Genomic DNA, 13,751 nt, shown 5'->3' with positions numbered 1-13,751 from the left:
TAAACTCAAAACGACAAGAAATATTTATTTTTTATGACTACCCAGAATTCACCTACCTATTATATCAACTTAGCCTATTAACATTATTTGTCTAGTGTTTTTAACTGGTTTCTCACTTGTTAACACACATGATTATAATAAAGAGGATAAAAATAATAGAATAAAAGTAATACTTTCTGGCCAAAACAGTGATCGCCACGAAAAACAATCGGGATAAAAGGAGGTTCAAACACGATATTTTTGTTCTATAATTCCGTTTCAGTAAAAATTGGTTGTGATGTGGGGTGATCTGCTTAAAGGGATAGTTGTTCAGAAGAGTTTTACTGTGTGTATCTTAATTTTACCAAAACTTACATTATCGTTATCCCATCCCTGAGATCTCCAACCATGGCAGGCAACAAATGCAGCAGCTATACAACCCAGTGGTCCAGCTCCTTCAAATCCAACTACTTCACTGCCTAAAACAGCCAATATGCCACCTAGTCCTAACAACAACGTTCTCAGTGGTATTACGTATGACTGGAATAGAATAAGAATATGAATACATTATTTTGTGTGAGATAACAAAATCAGTGTAAATATTGTTATTCATACACTGCATGAAGCATGAATGCATAAGTAAGTCTCAATTATCTTATAGTATAGGGTATAACAAACTAACTAAATAATTAACATCACGAGTTTAAGAAAAATACTTGACAAAGTAACACCTTTCTACTCTATTATATTTATTTTCCTTCTTTTATTCTACAATTTCACAAGTTGGTGCTCTTACATATATATAGCACTATAAAATATCATAATGCACAATGGTAAAAAATGAAATCTTTAAGTTTTAGTCCCATTAGGGTAAAGGAGACGTGATGATGAGAAATTAATGCAATGGTAGAATGAAAAAGTGGGAGGAAACGGAAGAACCCCAAGAAAATCCACGCACACGGTATTTGTCCACCACAAAGCTGGGATCGAACCAAAGACCCCATACACCAAAGGTGAACGCTCTACCACTGAGCCACCGCAGCTCCATTCTCTCTCTCTCTCATTCTCTCTCTCTCTCATTCTCTCTCTCTCTCAATCGTACAATGTATATACTACCAGGTATTCCCTAAATCACGGCATGTCTCAGAGATGTATTTTGGTATTATCACTCAAATAACTCTTTGATACAAGTGCATACGTATTAGTATTGTTAACATCATATTCCTCTGTTCTTTCTTCTTAATAGCCAAAACATTTGTATTGAATTGGAGATTACATAAACAAATCTTCCACATTCTTTAATAGTTTCAGAATTCAGAAATAGTTTAATTTTCATTGTTTGTAAATCTTTACCTCATACTGAAGGGAATTATCTTGTGCCACGTCAGCATTCTATCTTTCTCTAGCGATCAGAATAAAGGATACTCTGTATCATTCGTACGCTTATCATACACTGGTTATATGCTCATCATTCAGCAGACAGTCATACTGACATACATCAGTACGATTAGTTACTTATCAAGTTATAGCCGAGTCAGTGGCACCCAATTTTCATATTGGCAGAGTTCAGTATGGTATGGTTATGATAGAAGACTATTCCTATGTCTCAGTCACTCACAAAGATGTTAGAAATTGACTTAAATGAATAAGTATTCTATAATCTCATTGTTATATTAACTTCATTGTTTTAAATAGTCGTTCACTACCTATATACGTTCATTTATAAATTAAAAAGTCCTTACCGCTATTAAGCTATGAGCTACGCACACTTTTACTAGGGTACTAGGATCATTAAACGTTTAGTTGTACAACATGATGGGTCAGTGTTCAACAAGGTATAAAATATGGTTGAACTTTTTAGTTTACAAAAATACATGCGTAATGAATATATATGAACTACCTAAAAACTGATTGGATTGATAATTATGAAACAATCTATGCATTTTTCCAACGATAAAACAAATAAATTTGGAAAGTGTGTGAATTTAAACAGAGAAAAAAGTCTCCATGGTCAAGGTTGGAATTTTCTTTAAAGAAATTAAAAGGTTACACGCAATAATTTTGTCCATTTGTAAAGACTAAAGAATGTAACGCTTTGTTCTTCAAAGATAGTAACTATGAAGAAAACTCCTTCATTTTACCAACAGAAAACTCCATTTTTAAGGAAATTTCTAAATACAAAAATTGAATTATATTTCTTATACCTTTTTAAAATAAATATTGTAATATTTGTTGAACTACAGATATGGTTTCTTCTCTTTTCTAGCATAACAGCATAAGGAAATATTGTTAGGTCTTCTTAATAATAAGTAAATACATAAAATTGAACAAACAAGTCAAATGAATACTGGATTTTAAACGTAGCCTTTTACTCATACAGACGACATACTGGTCATTAACTACATTGGACATTTTTTTTAAATACAATTTTCTACCTGCAGATGGAGATTTGTTAATGTTTTTTTTTTTTAAATTAATAGAAAACAATTCGTTCAATTTGTTATTATTTTAAAGACACTTCCTTACAAAAATATTCTAACGTTTGAAAATCTTTCTAGTTAACCTTATTTTTGGGGGAGAGAGGAAAGAAAAATGTATTAAAACTACAGAATTAATTCTTCCAAAATATTTTGAAAAATAAGTATATATCTTTCACTGTATTAGAAAATTATCTCAGCTGCAATTTTCGTGAAGAAGTTCTAGCACCTAAATCTGATTAGCACCTAAATTGCTCGATTCAATTTTCAGCAGCATAAAGGTGAACATGACACGTATTCAAGTAAGCTTCCTTTATGAGTAAAGAATTTATCCGTACTATCTAGTGGCTCAAATTTGAACAAAAACTGCCAATAAACGTACATATGTGACACTTTGCGAATATAGCCCGTAGTTTATTCGCAATTACAATATAAAGCAAAGAGTGGGCTATAGACATTCATTCCACGATTCGGTAATCCAGAAAGTGTTAAAAATGAAAACTTAAAATTATGCAAATGTAGCAAGCTAATTTTCTACAGATCGCAACGATTTTTATATAAAAAAACATATGCAGAAAACAAATAAACAAATAAAAATAGGTGAAGAGTACAGATTAATTAATTTAATATTTCATGCAGTGAAAATTATACTCTGAATATTGAACATGAAAAGAGTACAAATTACAGTATTGGTTTACCAAGATAAGCAGTGAAAAGTTTGTAGTAAACAGTAAACAAATAAATAAATACATACACGATGTGTATGCAGTGTTTATTAATTTAGTAAAAGCTTTTGACGAATTGGGATATTTAATTGTAATGCTAAATAAGATAGAATAGAATGAAAGGATCAAACCAACTTAACATATGAAACAATAGGTAGTTAGACTAGAAGTAATGAAGATAGTGTTGTTAGAACTCCCTCATAGCTATATGGTTAGCATATATGTCTTTAGAGCGGGAGACCCGGGTTCGGGAAACTCATGTGGTCCAGATTCCAAGTTAAGGTCTACGTCTTATATAGCCTCGCTCCTGAAAGGGACTCTTAACTCAAATTTTCCATTAAAAGTGTAATTGGGAGGGAAACTGGACAGACTGTTACCTTCCAACATTATTCAGTACCTATATTTTAGAAATAACAATATGCATAGTTGCATGAAGTTGGTATTTCGGCAGGATGTAAAAGTTTTAAGTGTTTAAGCTTTATAGAAAATACAACTAACTGAAAGTTATAGAACGTTAGAGAATTTGAGTAAATGCTATGGAAATAAATTAAAAACAATAATATGTAACAAAATAAATAATAAAATAAAATAAATATTATAAAGGAAATATAAAATAATGTTTGTACTCACATCATATCTATCTGGAAGATATTGAATTGTCATTCCCCATAAAATTCCAAACCCTATACCCATAATTAATCCGAGAGGACCCTGTAAAATCTGCATAGTTAGATTACCTGAAAAAAAATAATAAATAATAACAAAATTAAGTGGTTAACCATAAAGACTCTTTATTAATAGCATTTCATATTATTTAAAACAGGTGAATATAACAATGTGAGCCTGTGCGTAATATAATTACATTACTAACAATTGCTTATTGATAATATTGGACGCATCGTAGTTGAAAAGTCATCGTTAAGGACCATTCAATTGTTTCGAAGTAATCCACTTTAATTGTGTGGTTGCTCTTTATTTAAACTGCATTTCATGTTCCTTTGCTTTTAAAGAAAGTGTTGAAGATGTTTACCAACTTCGAATTGCATTGTTTCACTTTAGAACAAGCTTAAATTTGTATTTTCTCCCTTTATGTCATTCTCACATATTCTATGCAGTGATGATATATATGTTATTGGCATATGTAACTGTTGTTTCCAGGTTAAGTAAGTTAAGTATTCTTTGTGCTACTGCAAGTTTGATACACTATACAATGTTTGATACACTATATACCAACTGCCATTTTCTGCTTTTATACGTACCATGTGCGCGGGTTACTAACATGATCATATAGTCCTTGACTGGTTTAAGGAATCCAGAACGAATACTTTTCTACTATATAGTGTTCTAAAGACAACCTCTTTTCCCTTGTACACAGTCATGCTACTCTTACGGTCATGATATTTCCACAACAAGACAGAAGCAAATTCATAATACAATTAGCTACCCAACGCCGCACTGAGGACGATGACAGTAGTTAATCAGAATTTCTCTACATTTAAAAAAATACTTAAAGCTAAGATTTTTCGACCACATTACTACCAGTTTGACTGCTATACTTGAAGTAAGATAGTTACATTGTCCATTCATTGTGGAGTGGTATGATTACAAGAATAACAATTCCCATAGAGTAGATACATTTTATTGCTGTTATCCGTTAGTTTGTTTATGTAGATTAGTAATACTTTAGTACAATTTAAATGGTAATGCAAATATCCTGGAAATGAAGCAGCTTTATCAAATCTACACGTCAAAATCCTGTCCTGATATCCTTATCTCTAAATTCAGTACATTGCACTTAATAAGTTGCAACTTTACTGTATAATGTCTCTCGTAGCTAAGCGGTTAGTGTATGCGCCTTTGGCGTCGAAGACCCGAGTTCGATTCTCGGTTGGAGCTCATGTGGTTCAGATCCCACGCTAAACTGTAGGTCCTCGTGTCACATAGCTTCGCTGCTGACAGTGATGCTAAACTTAAAATCCAATCCAATCCAACAACTTTACTGGGTATATGTATATCAAAATGTTGATTACACAGTATTATGGCACATATAGATTAAAATATAAATATATTGATTTTAATACGTACCTGTTGCAAATATTATACTTAAAATAATTCCAAATGCTGTTATACAAAATACATCATCAATGCTAGCTGCTGCAAGGACCAATGTTGGTACTCCTTTATCAAGACCATATCCTCTCTCTCTTAAATTAAGCAGTAAAGGAACAACAACTGCAGGCGATACAGCGGCAACAACACTCCTGAAAATAATTTATTTTGCTAGGAAATACTTCTGATACTATAAAGTAAAATCTCAACAATTCATATTTACATGACAATATCATATACATGGCAAAAGTATATGGAAACAGTCGTTAAGGAAGTATGGTTACAATTATATTTCAAAAAATGCTCCTACAGTACTTGCAAATTTTTCCTTTTTCATGTCGTTAATGATGTTAACCAGAGATGTAACTGCAGGTATAAGGGTAGGTATACACTATATGTCTAAAAACGGTCCAGCGTATATCTACAAAAATTCCAGCAATACATCACAGATGTTAACATTTAGCCCGAATGGTAAGGGAGTCTGATGTACGATATAACTAGTACGGTTTTTGGAACAGGATATTTCATAGACAGGATAAAAAGAATTAACTACTTTACTACATTTTTTAACTACGAATAAATATTCATGGCTATATAAAATACATTAAAGCCAGAAAAAAGCTCCGAAATTTTTTGAATAATGATATCACTTCTAATTTTCCTATAGTTCTGGGGTTCACAAGATTTCATAAAGAATTAGGCTCATTTCCCATATTCAATGTCCCCAACAGATAAGCCAATGAAAGTTATATATGTTAATGTACAACGTGGGTTAATATGATAAACCATATTAGTTTGAGCAAAGGGCAAACGGAAACGCGAAAATTGAATTTGTAATTAACACTATCATCTATGGGAAAAGTACAAAAATAGGCACTTTAAATAAAAGTAACTTTATTAAATCCACAATGTTTGAGTTTTTATTATATATTCCAATAGTACTTAATAAGACCTTTAAAATGAGCCTCCATCCGCCTTGAGGAAATGTACCATTAGCGAACTATAGTCGGACCAAATTGATATTTGAAACGGAAAATTCTAATAAGCGCTATTGCAGTGGAGTTAGGGCATTGGCTTTCAACATGAAAATATATATATGGAAAACCAACAGTAGTCTTCAAGTATAGCACAAATGAGCAACGAACCTTTCCTTCCCCCGAAATTAGTTTGAAAAAAAAAAAACTTTTACTATAATATTCATTACTGTTACAGTTCAATATTCCTGAATACAATGTATTTTTCGGTAATGTTCATGATGAAATTTCATCAGTTGGAAAAATATCCAATCAAGCAAAGGAGCGTTTATGCTTTCTCTGTACTATTGTCTTTATATTCTCTCGCTGTTAAGTTTCTGAAATAAAAGAAAATCAAATTTGCCCTGAGATAACGCGAGAAATTAACGTAAAGATCGGCAAAGAATACCTTCCCTGGCTAAGATTTTAGCACAGATTCAGGGCAATGCGTGCAATAGCAAAAATAGAGCAAAACATTACTACTTTGTTGTTTTTCTTAAAAAAAAAAGAACACGTTATGATTCTCCTATTGTAATGGAGAGGTACCTAAGACTTCTGTAGATAGAACACTCGATTATTGCTTGCTAATATCTTTCTACCTCTTTATTCTTTCTCTACAGCACAGCTGACAATTTATTAATTTTTAGCATGTATTGGGAAGCTAATTTTAATTCTTTAACACTATCAGATAGCGAATTTCCAATAGCATCGATTAAAATATGTTAATGTTTCTACGAAAGTAATTGGTAACTACTTAACTACTCTATTCAAATGTGTACACTTTCGCTTTTATTACTATTATTATTAGGTTACTATTGTATATTTAGAAAGAAAGCAAAAGGGCTAGTAACTAGATTTCCAGAGCTTACTTTTGATTTGACGATGGTATTCTTTTTAATTAAGAAATATATTTATTGACTATTTTATTTTTATTTTTATTTTTATTTATTGACTCACGTTAGTGCTTTTACTTAAATAAAGTATCAGCTGTTACTAAAAAACATTACGCAATTGATAATTATATATATATATATCTGTTATTCGTGAATTTTTCAATTTTGAGCCCTCCATTTGATAGAGCATCAAAAACTATCTGAAAGAAGTGATGGAAAGTACATAGAACAATTAGTATAAAGCCTTTAGAAGTTAATAAGAAAAATTAATTACTTTTAAGTTCGTTCTGGCAATGCTCTTGGAGCATTCTCAACTGGTTTTATTTTATTTATTTATTTATTTTGATTATATCTCATTAGTTATACTTTGTACTACTAATAATGGTGTCATAATACAAAGCTTGATGAGAACATACTTCAGTATAAGTTTCATCTTAACAGATGGCGTGGTTAATGTACAGAATTAATCTTTCTTTAGGTTCACAGATAAAATTCTTTTTGTCGATTTTCTCTAAAAGTATACACTAGGATTTACGCTGCCCATATATCATTAAGTTCAGCTCAATGAAAATCTACCGACACTTTTTTCTTTCTTTTTCGTTCTACACTAATACTATTGTTGAAATTAAAACCAAAAGCATGATTTAACGTGGAACTCAAAGATTTCATTTCATTCATCATTTTTCCCAATTGATAGTATCTAAGACTACTCACCCTAACAAAAAGCCCCAAATCCATGGAAATCCAAGAAGGAAGTAAGATAGGACGCCAACAACCGTAGCTTCCACCATACAAGGTATGAGGGCAAGTCTAAGTACCATTAGACTTAATTTTTTTAATGCCTTGGCATCAAGACCTAGACCCGCTCTTATTAAAATAACTGTTAAAGTCACTTTCCTACAATAAACAAAACAAAATATGTAATTATTTATAGAAAACAATATTTAACTCTGATTACATCTTAAATTCATATTAAAATAATGCTGCAACAAAATCAAATTATTGACAAATGCAAGAAATTTACAATTAGCATGTTAAGTCACTGTTAGACGTATATGCGTCACTGTTAAGAGTGTGTGTGTGTGTGTCACTGTTAAGAGTATTAGCATCACTTTTAGGACCATGTAAATCACTGTTAGAAGCATGTATGTCACTGTTAGGAGCATGTATGTCACTGTTAGGACCATGTAAGTCACTGTTAGGAGCATGTATATCACTGTTATGAGTATATGCGTCACTGTTAGAAGTGTGTGTGTCACTGTTAGTAGAGAACAGACAAAACAGAAAGACTCTGCTAGTTAACAACGTATAATTTACACGCTACATAAATAAATAAACAACCTGTTTCACAGAATAGAAATTATCAATTATTATTGCCACCACTTTTAGCAACATTAAAATTCGTTTTTCTCGATTTTCTCGAAACTTATACATAAAAATTTACCACCGAAGCATCTCATTTTGTTCAGCCCGATGTGATCCATCGATTGACATGTCTTATCGCTGGACAATATTATCCCTCATCATCTTAAGTATTCTGCCATTATTGGCAAGTCACTTGCCACAACTGAGAAGCTTTCATGCTCCACGGTCTTCAGATAACCTCTTCGTTCTTCCGATAAGATTTTTTTCTGTTATGATACCGTCCATGAACTGTGGCATCCTTCGCCCCTACCTTCTCTTTCCTAGATTTCGAAATGATTTTTTACCTTTTCTCCTTCTGGATCTATTGTACACAACCAATCAGTTCATGAACGTATTACTCACGATAGATGTCGTCCTAATTTTTGTTTGCTTTAGCGACTTGTCAACTCGGCGTAAGATTAAGATATCAAGCAAGAGAATGTACATGAATGAATTACGAATACTATTCAAGTATATGAACTAACAAGCGTTTATATAATAATTTGTAAACGCATGCTTTTATTTACTGCTGTTTCATTGTTCCCTAACACCTTCCTCAGTAGATCTGGACAACCTGCATGGAATTTATCTCACATCTTCTATCATGTACTTTTCCTTGTTCACGGTAAAACGATGAGGTCAAAAAATCTCGTCAATATGATAATGTAACTTCCTTGTACTAGAATCGTCTTCTTTTGAAGATCTTATTTCTGTGAAAATCTCACAGAGAAGATTTTTATGAAAATTTATAATATTGTGCTAGTTTGCACATATATCGCTTATATCGAACAGGCACTTTGTGAAGATACTGTTATAATCTTAAATCTATGATCGTTAATTGTAGTTAAACTTTGATAATTACAAAATTCATGAACTTGTCGAGCAATAAGTTGGATTATATAATGGAAACATTTATACGTTTTAGAATATATATATATATATAGGGTGATTCACCTAAAAGTTGCATCGTGAATAGATCGGAAATGGAAGACACAATCAATCCACTGATTTCACAGACGTCAAATGTATAGAAAGGCTGATATTCGTATTCCATTTAAAAAAAAAAAATAAAGTTGTTTGTTAACAAAAAACTTAATTTTATTTAACGTAACAATGACTTCGAATTATGTCAGGTAAAGTACAAGTAGTCAATATGTCAATGGTGTTTTTGCGCGTATCTAGTCCAAATATATCAACAGATATCTTTGAAACCAAGGACAAGTACTAATATCCCATAACTGCACAAGTACGAGATAGCACCATGGGTCTAGCAATGTTTTAATGTTCCCAACACAACATACACACATACACACATTCAAAAGTTATGCTCATAATGATGTCCTTAGCTGCATGACAAGCTTCCAGTCTAGCATATAAAGGTTCCTGTACATGATGTAGCATTTCAGTCGCAACGGTAGAACAAGCTGCAACAATACGTCATTTCATATCATCGAGACTCTTGGTATTTCCTTGTATAGGGTGTCCTTTACCATTCCCGGCAGAAATAAAATCTAAAACGTATAAATTTGAGAGAACAAGCTGGCATTTGGCAGGTTTTCTTTCCCAAACCAACGATGAAGAAAGATTTCGTTAAGACAGACATGGTGATTCATGCACTGTAGGCTCGGCAGCCGTCGTGTAGAACCAAGTGGCTCTCCCGGTTGAAGATTGATCCTTAGTAAGTAGACATACTTTCAGGAATGTAATACGCCTTTAATGGAAAATGGCTCTATGGTATTTTGGCCCCTACTCCACACCACACATTTAAAGTCCACGGATGCAGTCGTTTCATTTGACGCAATTAACGAGATTTGCCGACAGACCAATAAGGCATGTTTCGAAGGTTTACTTGTCCATGGTTAACAAATGTTGCTTCATTAGAAAACAAGAAACAAGACAAATCAGATGCATTCTGGCCTAATGCCCATTCACAAAATTGTTAACGGATATGATAATCGTTTCCAAGCAATATCAATATTTCCTTGGAAACTGCATCTATCAATTTCAGCTATTGTTGTATGACTAGTAAAAGCAAGTATATTACCCTTTTCTACTTTTAAGGTAAACTAATAAGATATAGGAGGAAAAGTATATGTCCTGGAAATGTACTTGTGAGTTACCTTTGATGTTTAATTTAATCGGAATTTTAGTAGTTTCTTCCATGTGAAAACTTTTACTATTTGTTCACAACTGCGTAATTGCGATTTGAATCTTTTCAAAGCAATTTTCCAAATATCGTATTTTTCTAATTTGCTGACGAGTATATCATGATCTACACAATCAAAAACTTTTGAAAGTTTACAAAATATGCCTATGAGGTTGACTGATCAATATTTGTTATGACTATCTTGATACGTTCATATATTGTAGTAAGTGTAGATTTGTCTTCTGTGAAGCCATATTATTATTTCGAGATTATGTTTTGTTCTTTAATGAAATTTAGCAGTTATTTACAAAATATGTTTCCAATAAGATGTGAAGGTCAAAGGGAAGAAAGGCGAAAGGTTAACGTTTCTTCATTCTGAGAAAATCGAATTTTAAACTTAGAAACTACAACTTACTTAGCATATAGAAGGAGCAAAAACTATTGACCGTAAATAACGTATGCGTTATTTGTCTATAATATGAAGATTCTACCCCTCAAGGCGTACATACTCATAACTCCATAACTCAATTTCGATCAAAAAGTGACATTTTGCCTTTCTTCCTTGTGGTCTTCGTTTGTAAAAATAGAAGAAAGTGAAATAGGTCATCTTCTCCGTCTGCTTTTCTAAAAACAAGGTTTATAAGCAGGAATCATTATTGCCTGTGTCTCACAACAATGCTCTGATAAGCATAATATACGTATATAATATAACATAGTTTTCAGAATAACTTTTTTATTATGAACAATGTGTTTATTATTGCATATAAATAATGATTCCTGTAATTTGGTAACTAAATGCTGTAGAAATATTCTAAAATGTCGATGTGTTTCTATATTAATAAAAGGACATTTTAAGAAGTTCAATTCTTAAAATAACTGACAAAATAGAAAGTGTTGATAGATACTTTGAATATGCAGCAATAGAATTAATGAATAAAGCACACAACTGAACTGATTACCAGTATTCTTGTCGTGGGATTACATGGCACTACGTAGCCCATCCACAATGTGTTAAAGGGGAAACTAGTAGGTTAGTGCCCCTGCTCCTAAAAAAACAAATTCTCCCTATACCACCATGAGCATTCTTATTTTAAATTGTTGTTATCCAAGGATAATTCAGAAATATTAGTGAATAATATTAGGTGTGTTTTGCATTTATTGTGTTACACGAGCGATTTATTTGCTTTCTGATTACAGTTTGTAAAATGTGTTATACGGTACCTTGTTTATTTTTAAGCACAATTAAACTGATAATCTTAGCGTTGGTTCCTTATCGTCCCAAAATTTTGTCTTGGACTTAGCTTTCATTTTTATCTTTAAAGAAAGGAAAAAAATGGACGAAACATTACATTGACAAAATTGATTAATTCTGAAAATACGTTAACGTTGTTCTATAATTGCAAACACTAAAGTCAAAACAGCTTCAATTGCTTGAAGAAAGAAGACATTGGTATCATTTATCCTTTCTCTTATGTACTGCATAGTAAAATTACCTTTCGAAATTCTTCCGCAAATAAATATTGAAGCACTTAGTAGGAACATTTAACACCATAACTACCAAAACAATAATATTGCATACATGGCCGGATTAAGGGTGGGGGGCTTAGGAGGCTGTATCCCCGGGCCTCCAGGTGGACAGGGGAATCTACTCTGATCAAAATCTCAACTGGCTATTTAAAAAGATTCATAAAAATACAATCATCATCATAAAATAAAATATGACCAAAAATATGAAACATATTCCCTTAACTTTTCTACTGTACTTTCATAGAAAAGTATTAGGCGAAGTCAGTAGGGACCATTTTTTTTCCTAGCCCCGGGCTTCCAGATGGGTTAATCCGGTCCTGCTTGCATATTATATACATGTTCCTTATATATATATAGTAATCAACCATTATAACTCCAATATCGAATGAAGGTTCTCCAACTCTTCTCAACAACCAGCTGTCCAGAGCAATTCTCTTTCACGTTACTTTGCAATGCTTCTTGATTTCATCATAACACCTTGTGTAAGGACGCTTCCTAGTTCTTCCTGCCTGTCTGTATTCGGTCAGAGTTTGAGGGATCATCATTTCTTTTTGCAATATCTCTGGACCACTGCTACTTTAGTACCATTATTTTCACGATAATATACGTCGTTCCTGTTATGTTCTTAACCCATGTGATGTTTTTGCTGATGATGATTCCTAGCAAACATTTCTTCATGCTTCATATGTAGCCTGCATGCAGAGAGTGACTAATTGTGTTAGTATCCATATGTCAAAAAGGCAGAATCATGGCTGCGCACAAGGTGGAGTAATTACAAAGCTCTGGATTTTTAAAGTATTCAGCACTTTGAAATACATATCAAAACATATTAAATTTGGTTACTGACAAAATAAAATTTAAGATGTTTATAGTAAGTACTATAGTATATTTACTATAGTTAGTAGTTATGCAATGTTTGTTAATTATTTTACATGAAGTATTTGTGCATGCATGCATTAGGGTATATGCATTTGCGACTACCATTACGTGTCGGTTTTTCTCTCCTTTCACTCTGAAGAAAATTCAATACTATCTCTATCCAAAATTCATTCTTTGAAAATTTTACACATTAGACATATTTCAATATGAAGCTGTTCCTTCTAAATGAACTTCAGCTTAGTTTAATACATCTGTTAATTTCTTGTTTAATTTTCCCATTCATGAATATCTTTTGTCTCAGACAGACATAGCCTTTAATTGCTAATTCCGAACTTTCAACTTTTTAATACTGTGATTATAAATCGCTTTGGGAATAGCAAGGAATAATCATAGTATGCAGTGACCTTGGAGTGAAAGAGGACACTGTGTAAACAAGAGATTAAAACATGATTTCAATATAGATGGAGGTGTAAGATCAGATGTTAGTTCAAACACGAAGATTAATATAATTAAAGGATTACGATTACAATAAGAAGAGAATATCGGGAAAGATACGTAGAAATATTTCTAATAAATAAGACTGGAACTGATCCAAAATG

The 13,751-nt window shown here is 32.3% G+C and overlaps 1 protein-coding gene across 1 annotated transcript in view; it reads right to left on the bottom strand.

Annotated features, from left to right (window-relative positions):
* Positions 1 to 13,751, bottom strand: part of LOC145693192 (sodium/hydrogen exchanger 9B2-like) — a 231,434-nt gene that overhangs the window by 44,816 nt on the left and 172,867 nt on the right. The window contains exons 6-9 of the mRNA XM_081768970.1: positions 7,911 to 8,093; positions 5,267 to 5,442; positions 3,812 to 3,918; positions 355 to 519 (exon numbers count right to left, since the gene is read on the bottom strand). Of these exons, the coding sequence (XP_081625096.1) occupies positions 355 to 519; positions 3,812 to 3,918; positions 5,267 to 5,442; positions 7,911 to 8,093 (631 nt within the window). The remainder of the gene's footprint in view (positions 1 to 354; positions 520 to 3,811; positions 3,919 to 5,266; positions 5,443 to 7,910; positions 8,094 to 13,751) is intronic.

Source organism: Thermobia domestica, chromosome 8 (assembly GCF_964235325.1).
Source record: "Thermobia domestica chromosome 8, izTheDome1.hap1.1, whole genome shotgun sequence".
NCBI classification, from domain to species: domain Eukaryota; kingdom Metazoa; phylum Arthropoda; class Insecta; order Zygentoma; family Lepismatidae; genus Thermobia; species Thermobia domestica.
Note: the sequence above shows the minus strand (reverse complement) of the source record. Positions and strands in the feature narration are given on the sequence as shown.